The sequence below is a fragment of the Equus przewalskii genome, chromosome X, assembly GCF_037783145.1.
Source record: "Equus przewalskii isolate Varuska chromosome X, EquPr2, whole genome shotgun sequence".
NCBI lineage: Eukaryota > Metazoa > Chordata > Mammalia > Perissodactyla > Equidae > Equus > Equus przewalskii.
Window position 1 is genome coordinate 842,695 of NC_091863.1, and position 14,806 is coordinate 857,500.

The window sequence follows — 14,806 nt, forward strand, 5'->3', positions numbered from 1 at the left end:
AGGGGCATAAACCGTGAAGTTTCCAAAATATAAACTCTAGGTTATAACATGCTCTTTATCTTTAGCCTCCGTGAACACTGGGAGGAAAATGCCAGTGGTTTGGAAGCAGCTAAGAGGTAGTGAGGTAGAAACAGCCAAGATTCAGAATCAAAGGACTCTTGGTTCTAATCGCAGCCCGCCACTCATGACCTCTGTGGCCCCCGGCAGTTTCCTCATGAGCCGAAGTGGGCTCATCAATCCAATAGTCCTACTTCATAGTTGTTCCCCAGTGTATGAACACTCGGTTAGTTAGGAAATAGTACACGGATGTCTGATAAAAGATTCACTTGTTTGTTTATCCATTCATCCATCCATCCATCCGATCACTTACCTATCTATCCTCCCATTGGCCAATCCATTCACCCACCCATCATCCATCCACTTATCCATCCATTTGTCATCTGTTTACTCATCCACTTACTCACCCCTCCATCTCTCCATCCATCCATCCACCATCCGTCCACCCATCCATCCATCTCTCCACTCATCCATCCACCCATCCATCCATCCATCCATCCACCATCCATCCATCTCTCCACTCATCCATCCACCCATCCATCTATCCACCCATCCACGCATCTCTCCACTCATGCATCCATCCATCCATCCATCCACCATCGATCCATCTCTCCACTCATCCATCCATCCATCCATCCATCCATCCACCCATCCATCCATCTCTCCATCCATCTATCCATCCATCCATCTGTCCATCCATCCATCCATCCTTCTATCCATCTATCCATCCATCCATCCATCTCTCCATCCATCTATCCATCCATCCATCCATCCACCCATCCATCCATCTCTCCATCCATCTATCCATCCATCCATCCATCCACCCATCCATCCATCTATCCATCCATCTATCCATCCATCTATCCATCTATCCATCCATCTATCCATCCATCCTTCTATCCATCCATCCATCCACCCATCCATCCATCCATCCATCCACCCATCCATCCATCTATCCATCCATCTATCCATCCATCTATCCATCCATCCATCCATCCATCCATCCATCCATCCATCCTTCTATCCATCCATCTATCCATCCATCCATCCATCCACCCATCCATCCACCTATCCATCCATCTATCCATCCATCCATCCATCCATCCTTCTATCCATCCATCCATCTATCCATCCATCTATCCATCCATCCATCCATCCATCCATCTAGCCTCTCATCCATCCACCCATCCATCCATCTATCCATCCATCTATCCATCCATCTATCCATCCATCCATCCATCTATCCATCCATCCATCTATCCATCCTTCTATCCATCCATCCATCCATCCATCCATCCATCTATCCATCCATCCATCCATCCACCCATCCATCCATCTATCCATCCATCTATCCATCCATCCATCCATCCATCCTTCTATCCATCCATCCATCTATCCATCCATCATCCATCCATCATCCATCCATCCATCCATCCATCCATCTATCCATCCATCCATCCATCCATCCATCTATCCATCCATCCATCCATCCACCCATCCATCCATCTATCCATCCATCTATCCATCCATCCATCCATCCATCCTTCTATCCATCCATCCATCTATCCATCCATCTATCCATCCATCTATCCATCCATCCATCCATCCATCCATCTATCCATCCATCCATCCATCCACCCATCCATCCACCCATCCATCCATCCATCCATCCATCAATCCATCTATCCATCCATCTATCCATCCATCTATCCATCCATCCATCCATCCATCCATCCATCCATCCATCTAGCCTCTCATCCATCCACCCATCCATCCATCCATCTACCCACCCATCCATCTCTCCATCCATCCATCCACCCACCCATCCATCCACCTACCATTCTACTGACTCAGGAAATTTTTCCTGCGTATCTATACAACAGGTATCATGTGTGGTGCCCAGACACCTCTTAGCTGCTTTGACTGCCCACAGGGACCTCACACTAGGTCTCTATCATAAATTGGGCCCACCCTCTGGTAACGAAAACCAGAAATAAAAGTGGTTTAAGGGGCTGGCCCCATGGCGGAGTGGTTAAGTGCGTGCACTCTGCTGCAGTGGCCCCAGGGTTTCGCCGGTTTGGATCCTGGGCACGGACCTAGCACCGCTCATCAGGCCGTGCTGAGGCGGCGTCCCACATGCCACAACGAGAAGCACCTGCAACTAGAATACACAAGTATGCATTGGGCAGGGGGGTTTTGGGGGAAAGAAGAGGAAGAAGAAGAAAAAAAGATCGGCAACAGATGTTAGTTCAGGTGCCATTCTTAAAAAAAAAAATGTGGTTTAAATAAGACTTAAGCAAATCTAACTTTAAAAAAAAAAAAGGTGAAATAAAGGCTTGTTTCTCTCCCACAAAAGAAGTCAAGAGAGTCAATCTAGGGGCTGGTACAGCATTTCTGCAGCGTCGCCAACAAATGTGGCTCCTTTTCCATGTTCTGTCATCTCTCGAGATTGGCTTCCACCCTCTAGGTTAGCTCCTGCTGCAGGTTGGCTGCCGGGACACCAGCCATCACCTCGCTATCCCAGGCAAGAACAAGCCGAAGCAGCGAAGGCTGAAAGCGGCCCTTGCAAGCCATCTATCCTCCTTTTAAGGAACTTTTCAGAATTTTCGCCCAACAATTTCTGCCTACATTGATTTTATTGACCAGAACTTACTTTTTTGATTATAACCAAGTGCAAGGGAGGCTGGGGAAATAGTCTTTTAGCTGGTGTCTTGCCAACATCAATAAAATCAAAGTCCCTTAGTATAGGACAAGTTAGAACAAATATGGGATGGGCAAGTTGTAGGCTCACATGCACACGAGATGAATGAATGGATGGGTGGATGGATGGACACGGGTATACGTGTAAATATAGGTGTAGACATTTAGAGACATACCTACTGTGTTTGTGCGTGTGTGTGTGTGTCCTTGTAGGACAAAGTAAAAGTAGGAAGCTGCATTAGCTAGAGGCTTAACCTTTTTCGGGAAGTCCGTTTTTGTTTTGTATGAATTCAGTTGAGGAATTAAGCGTCTCAGAGGCGCTCTTTGCGTTGGGCTCTCGGCCAGGTGCTGAAGTAGAAACAAAGATGAGCCAGCTCGAGGCTCTGTGGAGACGGGGAAAAACACAAATAAATAAAGGTAAATCACGGGCTATTAAAGTCAATCCTTACTCCTCTCAGAGGGAGAGTCACGGCTGTTTGATTTTACTGCCGTATCCCGCAGAGCAGACACTCAGGGAGTCGCCGAGGGACTGAGCGCGCTAAGGAATCACCAAGAAGACAGTACCCAAAGAAGTTGGGGAGGCCAGACCGAGGAGAGGGAGCGGGAGCTGGGTAGGTGGGGATGCACGGGGAGAAAATGCTGGTGGGCTTTGCCCTGGTGGAGGCCCCTGGCCAAAAGGTCTGGTGCTGCCCGGGCTTGAAGAGCAAAACCTTAAGCCTGAAAGGGCAGCAGAGATGATCTGACTCAGGGAGACGGAGTGGCTATATATGTACCACACTGCAAATTTATCCCATTTGGACTGACTATCCAAGAATAATTTAGACATCAGGAGGAAGTCTGGTGGACTTGATTTGGTGTGAACAAGGGGCTAAGAATCCTCATCTACCCATCAGTCCATCAACTCACCTACCCATCCACCCGTCTATCCTTCCTTTCATCCACCCACCCATCTATGCATGCATGCATCCATCCATCCTCCACCCATCCATCCCCCCCCCATCTGGCCATCCACCTACCCATCCATCCATCCACTCACCTACCCATCCATCCATCCACTCACCCACCCATCAGCCATCCACCCATCCTTCCTTCCACCCATCCATCCTCCACCCACCCCCCCCCCATCTGGCCATCCATCCATCCTCCATCCATCCACATCCACCCATTTGGCCATCCACCCACTCATCCTTTCATCCATCCACCCACCTACCCATCCATCCATCCACCCATCCACCCACCCACCCCCCATCTGGCCATCCACCCACTCATCCATCCATCCACCCACCTACCCATCCATCCATCCACTCACCCACCCATCAGCCATCCACCCATCCTTCCTTTCACCCATCCATCCATCCATCCACCCACCCACTCATCTGGCCACCCTTCCTTCCTTCCTTCCATCCACCCCCCCACCCATCCTTCCTTCTACCCATCCATCCATCCACCCACCCACCTACCTCTCCTATCCATCTACCCACTCACTCATCAAGGCCTACGTTTATCCATCCATTTTGTGTACACATGACACGCTAAGTTGGCCATCCCATATCCCTTCTAGCTTCTTCCAGAGTAATGGGCTTTGATTTTATTGGGAGGGCAATGTGCTAGCTAAAAGAACTCAGGCTCTGATAAGAATAGAACTGCATTCAAATCCTATTTTTCTGTTGGGTCAAGTCCACTTCCATGACTTTATTTGCCATCAAAATGTCCATCTAGGGGCTGGCCCCACAGCATACTGGTTAAGTTCAGTGTTCTCCACTTTGGTGGCCCAGGTTCAAGGGTTTGGAACCCCTGCATGGACCTATACCACTTGTCAGTCATGCTGTGGTGGTGACCCACATATAAAGTGGAGAAAGATTGGCACAAATGTTAGCTCAGGGCTAATCTTCCTCATGCAAAAAAAAAAAAAATCCATCTAGCAACTTACAATTAAAGAAATCCCTTTCCAGATCCTTCAATGTCGTAGGGACCAAAATACTAATTAAAAGATAGTGTGGTCAGGATGGTGTATCAGTTTCCTGGGGCTGCTGTAACAAAGTACTACAAACTGGAGGCTTCCAACAATGGTAACTCACCCTCCCCCGTCCTGGAGCCCAGAGTCTGAGGTCAAGGGTCGCAGGGCCGCGCTCCCTCCGGAGGCTCCAGGGGAGGGTCTCTCCTGCCTCTTCCAGCGTCCGGGGCTCCAGGGTCCCCGGGCTGGTGGCCGCCTCCCTCCCGTCTCTGCCTCCGTCCTCACGGGGCTGCTCCTCTGCGTCTGCGTCTCCTCTTCTGTCTCTGAGGAGGACGCTGTCCTTGGATTCAGGGCCGCCTCCTCCAGGAAGCCCTCCTCTCCATCCTTGATTCAGGGCCGTCTCCTCCAGGAAGCCCTCCTCTCCATCCTGGATTCAGGGCCGCCTCCTCCGGGAAGCCCTCCTGTCCATCCTTGATTCAGGGCCGCCTCCTCCAGGAAGCCCTCCTCTCCATCCTGGATTCAGGGCCGCCTCCTCCAGGAAGCCCTCCTCTCCATCCTGGATTCAGGGCCGCCTCCTCCAGGAAGCCCTCCTCTCCATCCTTGATTCAGGGCCGCCTCCTCCAGGAAGCCCTCCTCTCCATCCTTGATTCAGGGCCGCCTCCTCCAGGAAGCCCTCCTCTCCATCCTTGATTCAGGGCCGCCTCCTCCAGGAAGCCCTCCTCTCCATCCTTGATTCAGGGCCGCCCCCTCCAGGAAGCCCTCCTCTCCATCCTTGATTCAGGGCCGCCCCCTCCAGGAAGCCCTCCTCTCCATCCTTGATTCAGGGCCGCCCCCTCCAGGAAGCCCTCCTCTCCATCCTTGATTCAGGGCCGCCCCCTCCAGGAAGGCCTCCTCTCCATCCTTGGATTCAGGGCCGCCCCCTCCAGGAAGCCCTCCTCTCCATCCTTGGATTCAGGGCCGCCCCCTCCAGGAAGCCCTCCTCTCCATCCTTGATTCAGGGCCGCCTCCTCCAGGAAGCCCTCCTCTCCATCCTTGATTCAGGGCCGCCTCCTCCAGGAAGCCCTCCTCTCCATCCTTGATTCAGGGCCGCCTCCTCCAGGAAGCCCTCCTCTCCATCCTTGATTCAGGGCCGCCCCCTCCAGGAAGCCCTCCTCTCCATCCTTGATTCAGGGCCGCCCCCTCCAGGAAGCCCTCCTCTCCATCCTTGATTCAGGGCCGCCCCCTCCAGGAAGGCCTCCTCTCCATCCTTGGATTCAGGGCCGCCCCCTCCAGGAAGCCCTCCTCTCCATCCTTGGATTCAGGGCCGCCCCCTCCAGGAAGCCCTCCTCTCCATCCTTGGATTCAGGGCCGTCTCCTCCAGGAAGCCCTCCTCTCCATCCTTCCCTTCATCACATCTGCAAAGACCCTGCTTCCCAATAAGGTCATATTCACAGGTCCTGGGGCTTAGGACTTCAACACATCTTTTTAGGGGACACAATTAACCTATAAGAGATAACATCAGCTCACAGGGCAGGAAAAATTCAAAGGCGAATTAATTAACCGTGTGGTAAGGCCCGATGAGCAATCCTTGTCTCTGAAGGAGCCCGGCCTCGTGGTGACGACTCAGACGTCCCTTGATGTCTTGAAGTGGACACTGTTGACGCTCACCAAGGCTGGGCATCCATCCACCAACTGCTATGAGTGTTGGCTGTTAACAGCTCACAGCGGCTCCTTCTCCACGGAGAAGGGCGTCTCACCCCACAGATGACACCATGGGGTGGCAGGCAGGCCACGGCCAATGACTGACCATCACGGGTGGACCCAAGGCTGCTGGCTCTCTCGCCTCCAGGAGGTACCCAGAGTCCCCAGCGGGGTGGGGCTGAGCATCACCCCCCAGCCAACACCACTTCCTTGCTCAGCTCTCTCCCTGGCCCTTACTCGTCTCCTTTCCGGACTCTCCTTCAATAACCCACTTGTCCGAGATTCCGCCTCCCAGGTTCTGCTTCCGGGGAGCCCGACTTGAACCTATTTCTTCTCAGGAACAACGCTCAATGTTTCTTCTGCCAACTCCTGGAGGGAGCTTTGCTCACGTATTTCCTGGGCTTCGGGCCGCCCGCCGGGGTCCTGTCTGCTCTCACTGTTCACATGTCCAGAGGCGAAGGGAGAAGTCAGGCTCCATCCTATTAAATTTTCACCGTGTGCCAGGAACTCCTTCCCGAAGTCAGGCCACATTCACGGGGTGTCCGCCAGATTTTCACTCTTTACGATTTGAACGTACGGTTTATCTCCTACTTCAACAGCCAAACAGAGTCGAGGGAGAAAAATTCAGAAAATGCACATTACCAAACACATCCTTCCCCGTGCAAGAAATAAACACCACTAGAGGCTTAGCGTGTAATCCCCGCTGTTTTCTTCTGCCCCCCAGCCTTAATTTCTGTAGGATACATATTGGTGTAGGCTGTGCCTTTTTGATTTACAAGCCAGTCGTTAAACGTTCTTGTACGATGCTGCCAAATGGTCACGGGGATTACGGGATATATTGATTTCCTGGAGTTCCCGTAGCTGTTATTTTTTTAGTGTCTGTTTGTTTTGACTATTTTGGGGGTTGTAAAGAATACTCTTGATGTAAGGGGGGTTGCTATGAACTGAATTGTGCATCCCCCTAAGGTTCATATGTGGAAGGCTTGACCCCTGTTGGGATGGTGTTGGAGGTGGGGTCTTTGGGGGTGATAAGGGTTAGAGGAGGTCATGAGGGTGGGGCCCCCGTGATGGGGTTAGTGTCCTTATAAGAGACCAGAGCTGTCTCTCCACATCATGTAACGACACAGAGAGAAGGCGGCGACCGTCTGAAAACCAGGAAGAGGGCCCTACCAGGACCTCCCCGCCCCCCCACCCCATGCTGGTACCTTAATCTCGGCCTTCCAGCCTCCGGAACCGTGAGAAATAAATGTGTGCGGTTTAAGCCGCCCCACGGGTGGCCTTTTGTTGGGGCAGCCGGAGCGAGCTACGATGGTGCCGCTTCCTGACCCCGGCAAGCCCAGCACTGAATGCTTCCTGTTCCCGTCTCCATGGGGTGTCCGGTTCTGTTTGTAGACCCATTTTCCAGGCTGGTCCACAAAGCCCACTGGTCAAGAAAAAAAGGAGGAGGGGGAAAAGGAGCTAGTTTGCAGGACCGTGTGTGTGTGTTGGAGGGAATATATACCCACACCCGTAAAACTGATTTGGGGAGCAGCGTACGGATAGGCCAAAGTCAGATGAATTCATGGTTAAAAACTGGAGAGATAGACGAGGTCGCAGGACCACCCAGGGTAACAGGACACACGCGAAATTACCACTGGGGTCTGTCGACCACGGTCAGACCTCGGCCACGTCCTGCCGTTCAGCTGGCACGATGGGCGTGGAGCAAGAAGCCTGCTCTGAAATGAGTACTGTCCCCGTCTCGGTCCAGTGGACGGCCGTCAGGGACGAGTTCCGGGACATCTGGGGCTTTCTGGATTCATTTAATTTTCATTCCGGAAAGCAGAGCTTCTTGACGCCAAAGCGTCTGCACAAGAGTACAGGAGTGTTTATTTGGAGCCAAGGACGGTGGCGCTTAAAGAAAGCCCCGAGATGTCTGAATGAATCAGAAAGGGACGTCTTCAAAATGCCTCTCTGTATGGACAGAAATAAAAAGTCTCTGAGCCTGGCGTTCGGACAGGACGACTCATATTTGTTATGGCTGATGAGGGGGACTGATCCTCCCCAGGATGAAATGCGCCCGGTCTCCAGAATCTTCTGGAACATTAAAGGTGGTGAAAAGAGGGACGTTTCAGCTGAGGTGCAGTCTGATTGTCAGGGGCTGGAGATTGGCCAGGTAGCGGCTTTCTTTTGAAGGTCATTGGGGTGAACTGGAAAGTTCCCAGAGAGGGGGGTCTTTCCATTTTGGGGTTAGCCCAAAGCAGATGGTTCCTTTCATCTACGCTTCCTTCTGAGGCTGACTTACCTCAAGGTGCCAAAACAGCTGCAACAGCTCCAGCATCCTGTTGATCCACAAGAAGAACCCCTGAGGTCCTGCTGCTTGCCCTGGCCCGGGGTCCACACCCTCCACTGGCCGTGGCCAGAAGGAAATGTGCTAATTGGCAGTCAGGTCGGCAGGGGGAGGGGTGAGAAAAGATGTAGAGACAGGGTGCATGAGCATGAGCATGTCAACCCAGGTTAAACACACCAAAGGCAGGTTTTTTTTTTTCCCCCTTGGAAAAATGATGACGTTATCTTCATGCCTCTAAACCACCAGCACGCCTTTGGGTTTCTGTCGGCCAAGAAAACAGCCCTGCGTCCAGGTGGGCCTCTGTCAGGTAAGCTTGGGTGCAGACACCCGAGGTGGGCCCCGGGGGAGCACGTCCAGCGGCCGGGAGGACGGGCTGTGACTCATCCGGGGAGGGGCGCAGGGGCGGCCGGCGGACCGGAGGGCGGGGATGAGGAATGCAGGAATGTGTCTCGGGGAGTGGGGCTGGGTCTGAGCTGTCTGTTCGGCACCCTGAAGGCACAAGGACAGAGTTTTAAGCTAACGTTTACATTTAGACGGATACGGTGGGCCCCGGACAGACAGAGGCCCTCGCACCGCAGCGGCGGCCTGTGGTCGCCCCTAAAAGACCCCGACCCGGCGCCCGGCGCGCCAGAAGCCTGGCATGGGGGAGGGGAGGCGCCCTGCCCCATCCCCACCCCCACCGGGGCTCGCGGGGAGCAGTTTGGGGAGCGGGGAGGCGCCTTTTACGGAAGGCCTTGGGCTGGCTGGGGAGGAGGGGCGGCTTGACCTCGGTCCCAAAGCTCCTACTCGAGCTCCGGGCTCTGTGAGTCCGGGCTGGACTGTGGGGGCCGGGGCGCTGCGTCGGGGGCAGAGGCCCCACCCTCAACAGAGAGGGGAGGGGGCATCGCTCTGCTACCAAGAGGCTGCTCGGGGCGGGGGGGGGGGGGGCCCCCGTTCAAGGGAAGCGGGAGTGGCGCGGAGGGACGGGGGCCCCCCCACTTTTGCGCCCTTCGGGGCTGCCCTGGGGTTCGTATGCCAGAGGAAGGGGCTGTAAGGGGGGCGCCCCACATTTTTCCAAGCAGAGAGAGGGTTGTATTTGCTCCCTTCGGGGCCGCCTTGGGGTTCCCCTTAGGGGCAGATAGGGGGCTGTTGGGGCGGGAGGGCCCCCTCCACTTTTCCGAGCAGGGAGGGGGTTTCATTTTCCCCCCATCGAGGCCGCCCTGGGTGAGCCGGGGCCCCTGGTCGCTCACAGCTGCCCGCGCGCCCGCCCGCCCGCCGCTCTCTCCCGGGGCGCGGGGGTGGGGTGGCCTCAGGCAGGGCGCGCGCACCGGGGCGGGGCGACAGGCCGCACCCCCACCCCTCCCGCCGCAGGCCCAGCCCTGAGAGGGGGGCCCCGCCGCCGCCGCCGCCGCTGCTGCCACCCGCGCGCGCCACTCCAGGGACCGTCCCCGCGCGGCTCCGGGCCACCATGGCGCGCCGGGCTGTCCTCGCGCTGCTGCTGGTCAGCCTGCTGGGCTTGCTGGTGTCCTCCGAAAGTGAGAGAGCGGCGGGGGCCGGGGGAGGGGACACGGGGGGCGCCCCGGGTGTGGGAAGGGGGCGCCTCGAAGGGGACGCACGGGGACCCGGGGCCTTCCACCCCCGCCCGCAGGGCGGCCAACGCCCCAAGGAGGCGGCGGCTCCATGTTTCCTCCAACTTTCTTCCCGGACCGGGTTTGGACCGTCTCCAGAGGCGAAATGTCAGCGTTTGTTTTCAAAATCGCCAACTCTTATTAAAGTTGGAGGAAGCTGGGGAGGGGTGGCCTTCCATCTCCCGTCCCGGGGGGGGGGGGGGGGGCACTTCCTTAATGGTTCCCGGGCGCGGGTCTGCGAGCTCGCAGCCACTCCAGGTCGTTCCCCACCCCAGGGTTCTCGGGGGGCGCGGGGTCCCGGGTCTTTGTTCTGGCGCGCGCGCGCGGGGTCGCCCCGGTCGCCTCCCGGAGCCACGCCCGGCGTCCTCGGCCTAAATTTGGACTCGAGTCTGGAGCCCGAGCCCCGGGGTGGGGGGGAGGGGACGGGAAAGTTAAGGAGAACTTGGAGCCCTGGAAACGTTCCCCAAAAAACACCCTGCGTGCGCCCGGGGCCGCGGCGACTTCGGGGCTCGCTGCGCGCTGGGCCCCGCCGAAGGGCCACGCAGCAAAAAGAAACGTGTTCGCGGTGGATCGTCAGGGAGTCCGAGTCGATAATTAGGAATAGACAGAAAAAGTGTCAGGAGAAGGGAAAACCCCATTGCTCGCCCATACTCCCCACCGAAGTGGCCCGTTTCTGTTTGCTGTGTTCTTTGTGGGGGTTTTTTTTTTTTTTTTCTTTCTGTTTTTTAAATGAAAAGTTGGGATCCTGTGTGTTTTGTTTCTCTCTCTGCTTTGAAAGGCCGGGTTAGGATCCTGCTAGGCGTGGCTTTTTGGGACGCTTTCGCCAATTAACGGTGCGTTGTGTTTTTTTTCCTCGTCCAGGCAGGGCTTGGAGATTCCGGACTGGACTGACGGGTGGTGTGGCCACCTTTTAGGGACGGGAAACACGACAGAGAAGGCGCCGGGGTGTGCAGCCTGGAGGTTTGCTGCCTGGCCCTAAAGGTTGCTTTTGGGGTCCCGGCCCCCTGGTTTGGTGGGAGAGGATGTGCGAATGCAGCCATCGGGTTTTTAAATGCGCCCCGTGTGGCCTGCAAATGGTTCCGGGTGTGACTTTAGAGAAAATTAAGCCTGGCCCATGGGGGAGCATCTTGGAATTGTTGACGGGTCCTGGAGAGGGCCTGAAATGGGTTTCCTCAAGGGTTTCCTTTTTCCTTCCTAAATGTCTTTCTCCTCCGGCCTGGCTTCTCCCACGGAAAGGATTTCCTCAGGGGCTATTTTCCTCCCGCCTTTGTGCCTCAACCTCCCTACGGTTTTCTATTTTTAAATGCAAAAATGAAATATCTAACTGTTCCTATTAAAAGAGTAGTGAGGCTGATAGTCCGTTGGGAATGCAAAGGGCACCTGCCTTCGAAGGGTTTTTCCTGCGTCCCTTTGCCTGTGCTCTCATTCATTCCGCACCGGAGGACCTACTGTGTGCTGGGCCCCCCGGGGAAATGGATCGGAAGCGGTTCTGGTGGCCCAAGGTTGTGCCATCTGCTGGCGGAAGAGAATTATCTATGCGTTGGGGGCAGGTGGTAACTCTTGGCGAGTGTGAGGGCTCGGCTGGGTTTCAAACCTCTCTCTGGACCTGGTTTTGCGGGCAGATGTGGGATTCCCCGTCCTGGCGGCCTTACAATCTTTGGGCCCCAAAGAAGTCATTTTGTGACTTTTAGAAAAACCCCTAGCGCTGTTATCAGAGAATCGCCTGGTTGCTGTGCAGATTACACTTGGCATCTCCGAGATTGCTGATGCACTCAGTAAGCTGGCGTCCAAGATTTGGTGTCGGCTGAATGGGCGCCATGGAGTCACGTGGGAGCGGAGTCATGGAAGCTGGGGGAGTCAGCCTCGCCCCCAAAGGGCAAAGACCGGGCTTTTGTAAATGCTGTGTTCTGGAGGTCACCTCCCCCCTTCCACTTCCCTTCTGGATCCTTCTGGGGTCCGGGGCAGGAACGGCCTGTTCCAAAGATACAGATGGGGTTTTCTGCGCAAAGTTTGCTTTTGACGTGAGGGAGCTCAGAACACAGTTTCTTATAAAAATATGCATTTGGCTGGATTTCCATTGTGGCTAAAAATGTCCGTTGAGCAGGAGACACAGCTTCCCGTGGGTGCTGGTAGCACTGGCCTGAGTTCAGAGTCCTTGGGACCCCCAGCCCCGTGTTCCCAGGGTTCTTCAGAAATTCCCATGGGACGGTGAGGGATGGAGAGAGGAGAGGCCGTGGGAGGAAAGAGGCGACTTCAACTTTCGATGGAGCAGGGTCGCCCAGTGGGGGATGCTTGGAAATGCCTGGAGATATTTTCGGTCGTCACAACTGGGCACAAGGTGCTGCTGGTGACCGGCGGGTGGAGACCAGAGATGTTGCTCCATATCCTACCGTGGTGCACAGGACGACCCCACATCGGAGAACGGTCCAGCCCCAGATGCCATTAGTGCTGACGATGAAAAACCCCGGAATTCTTAAGTGTTAGAGTTAGAAGCTATTGGAAGCTGGGTGTGATTCAGTCTGCGTCCTCAAGTTGGAATAACTGCACCCCAGACTCTAAAATCCCGGGGAGACCTAAGTCAGGAAGGCGTGTGAGGTGGGCCCAGCGGGAGGCTGAAGCCACCAGGCCACAGGGAACCATCAGAAAGGCGGTTTGTTCTTGGCATGTGCATGGCGGCCTCCCCAAACCGCCGTCTCTTGGGCAACACGCGCTCTCTCCCGGATTCCCTCGCCCCCGCCGAAGCAGGTCTGGGCTTGATTTTTTTCCAGTTTCCCAAAGGCTCTCGTCTCTGCCCCGTGGGTGCCTGTTTCTGCGCCTCTGGCAGAGGATAGATCTGTTCGCCTCCATTGACCGCTGGCACGGTTGGCTCTGATCAGAGCTAATTGCATTTCATTTAAATCTGCACTTTGTGTCTTTCTTCATTCTCAGTTTTATGATGCTTTGACACTTTTTTTGTTTTCTGTTTTTTTGGGGTTTTTTTTGCATCTCAAGATATTAAGATACTTGATTTTGGGGAGGAGAGGAGGCACTTTTTTTTTCATCTAGATGATATGCTGGTTGCCTGGCTCGCTTTTAGAAAAAAAAAAATGCAAATAGTGGAAGATTTGAACCAGTTCCAAGTGGAGGAGTCCCGGCCGGATGGCACGAATGGCATCTGGAATATTTTCCAGCAGATGTTTTCCCCGAAGGAGGCTGATTGCTACACACGTGGAGCTGGTGGTGTTGGTTCTGATGTTCCCATCACGGGGGCTCCTTTGAGGGGAAAAGGATCCCAAGTTATTCATGAGTAATAGACAGAGTTCAAGTAAGACTGATGTGTCTTTGGGGCTCGAGAGCGCTCAGCGTTCCGACTCTCCGTTGACTCATTCGGGTATTTGAGGGGAATCGCACAGGATGCCCAGCCCTGTGGAGGTTGGAGACGGACGTGGGGCTTGAGATATCTCCCGAGTCCTCGTGTGGCGGCTCCTAACATGTGGGTATCTGTCCCGAGGGAAACAGCAGACATTGTTCTGTGATCTCCTTTGCCAATTCTTGGGACTGTTAGTGGCGTGTGTCTTTATGGACGGATCTCCAAATCGATGGATTTGGGATCTCCGAATACAGCGGTTTGGGAAATATTTTCTACGGACAGAAGGGCGTTTTCCAAGCCTCAGAGAACGAGACATACTTGACAATTAACTGCCAGCCGGCATTATAATCAACATAAACTTAAGGAAACAAGTCATGCCAGCTCTTCCGAGGTAGGTACTATTTATCAGAGAATCTTCAAGGAACAGGAAAGGTGTTGGGGGGTTCTAATTAGATGCAAAATGTTTTCCCAACTCAGAAAGCCTCTGCGAACAGGTAGAAGGGAAAGAAGACGATGTTACGATTGAATGAGCGTGACACCGGAATGTTACGTGCATCGCAGGCAGCCCACTGAGATGGCAAAGACGGAAGGGGTTTTTCACGTTTTTATGCAGCTACACGGACACACCCATTATAGACGTGTTTTCAAGAGAGGCTGTTTTAGGTGTTAACAAGATTGACGTACATTTGAAAAGGACCGAGAAAGAAATTCAGGAAAAAAAAAAAAAAAAAGGGGGAGGCAGAGAGGGGAGAATGCTGTGAATTTTCACTAAGACTCTGATTTTTTATTTGTTTTCGCCCTCAAACCTTACAAGAGGCAAAGATGCATAGGACAGACACACGTTTCCGTCATCGTTCACAGGTGGGACCATCTTGCTACATTCTCCTCCTCTTGGGAGAATGGCAGGTTGTGCCGGACGCACAAATTGTTGGTCCGACTTGATGCCGCCATATTGCTTCTGAATGTGATGGCCGGGAGTGCCGGTGGACCGTCCGACTCTGGATGTTGTATTTTGTTGGTGCCAATCTCTTGGGTGAAGGATGGCAACTGACCAATATTTCTATCTGTGTTTACATAAGGAACAGGGTATTTCCTATCTCTAGGGGCCAGATGACTCCCTTTTCTCGACTTTC

At 54.2% G+C, this 14,806-nt stretch overlaps 1 protein-coding gene across 12 annotated transcripts in view; it reads left to right on the forward strand.

The window, feature by feature from the left end:
- The first annotated feature begins 8,816 nt into the window (after window positions 1–8,816).
- The window catches only part of CD99 (CD99 molecule (Xg blood group)), a 38,329-nt gene continuing 32,339 nt past the window's right edge, over window positions 8,817–14,806 (forward strand). For 5 of the 12 annotated variants that reach the window (XR_011535769.1, XR_011535770.1, XM_070603616.1 and 2 more), the window contains exon 1: window positions 8,828–9,024. Coding sequence is in view for 8 of the 12 variants with exons in the window: in XM_070603616.1 (XP_070459717.1) it covers window positions 8,946–9,024 (79 nt within the window). In the remaining 4 variants the exon portion in view is untranslated. Of the gene's footprint in view, window positions 9,025–9,935; window positions 10,232–14,806 lie in introns of those variants that run through there. The other 7 variants (XR_011535772.1, XM_070603618.1, XM_070603615.1 and 4 more) reach the window with 4 other exon arrangements.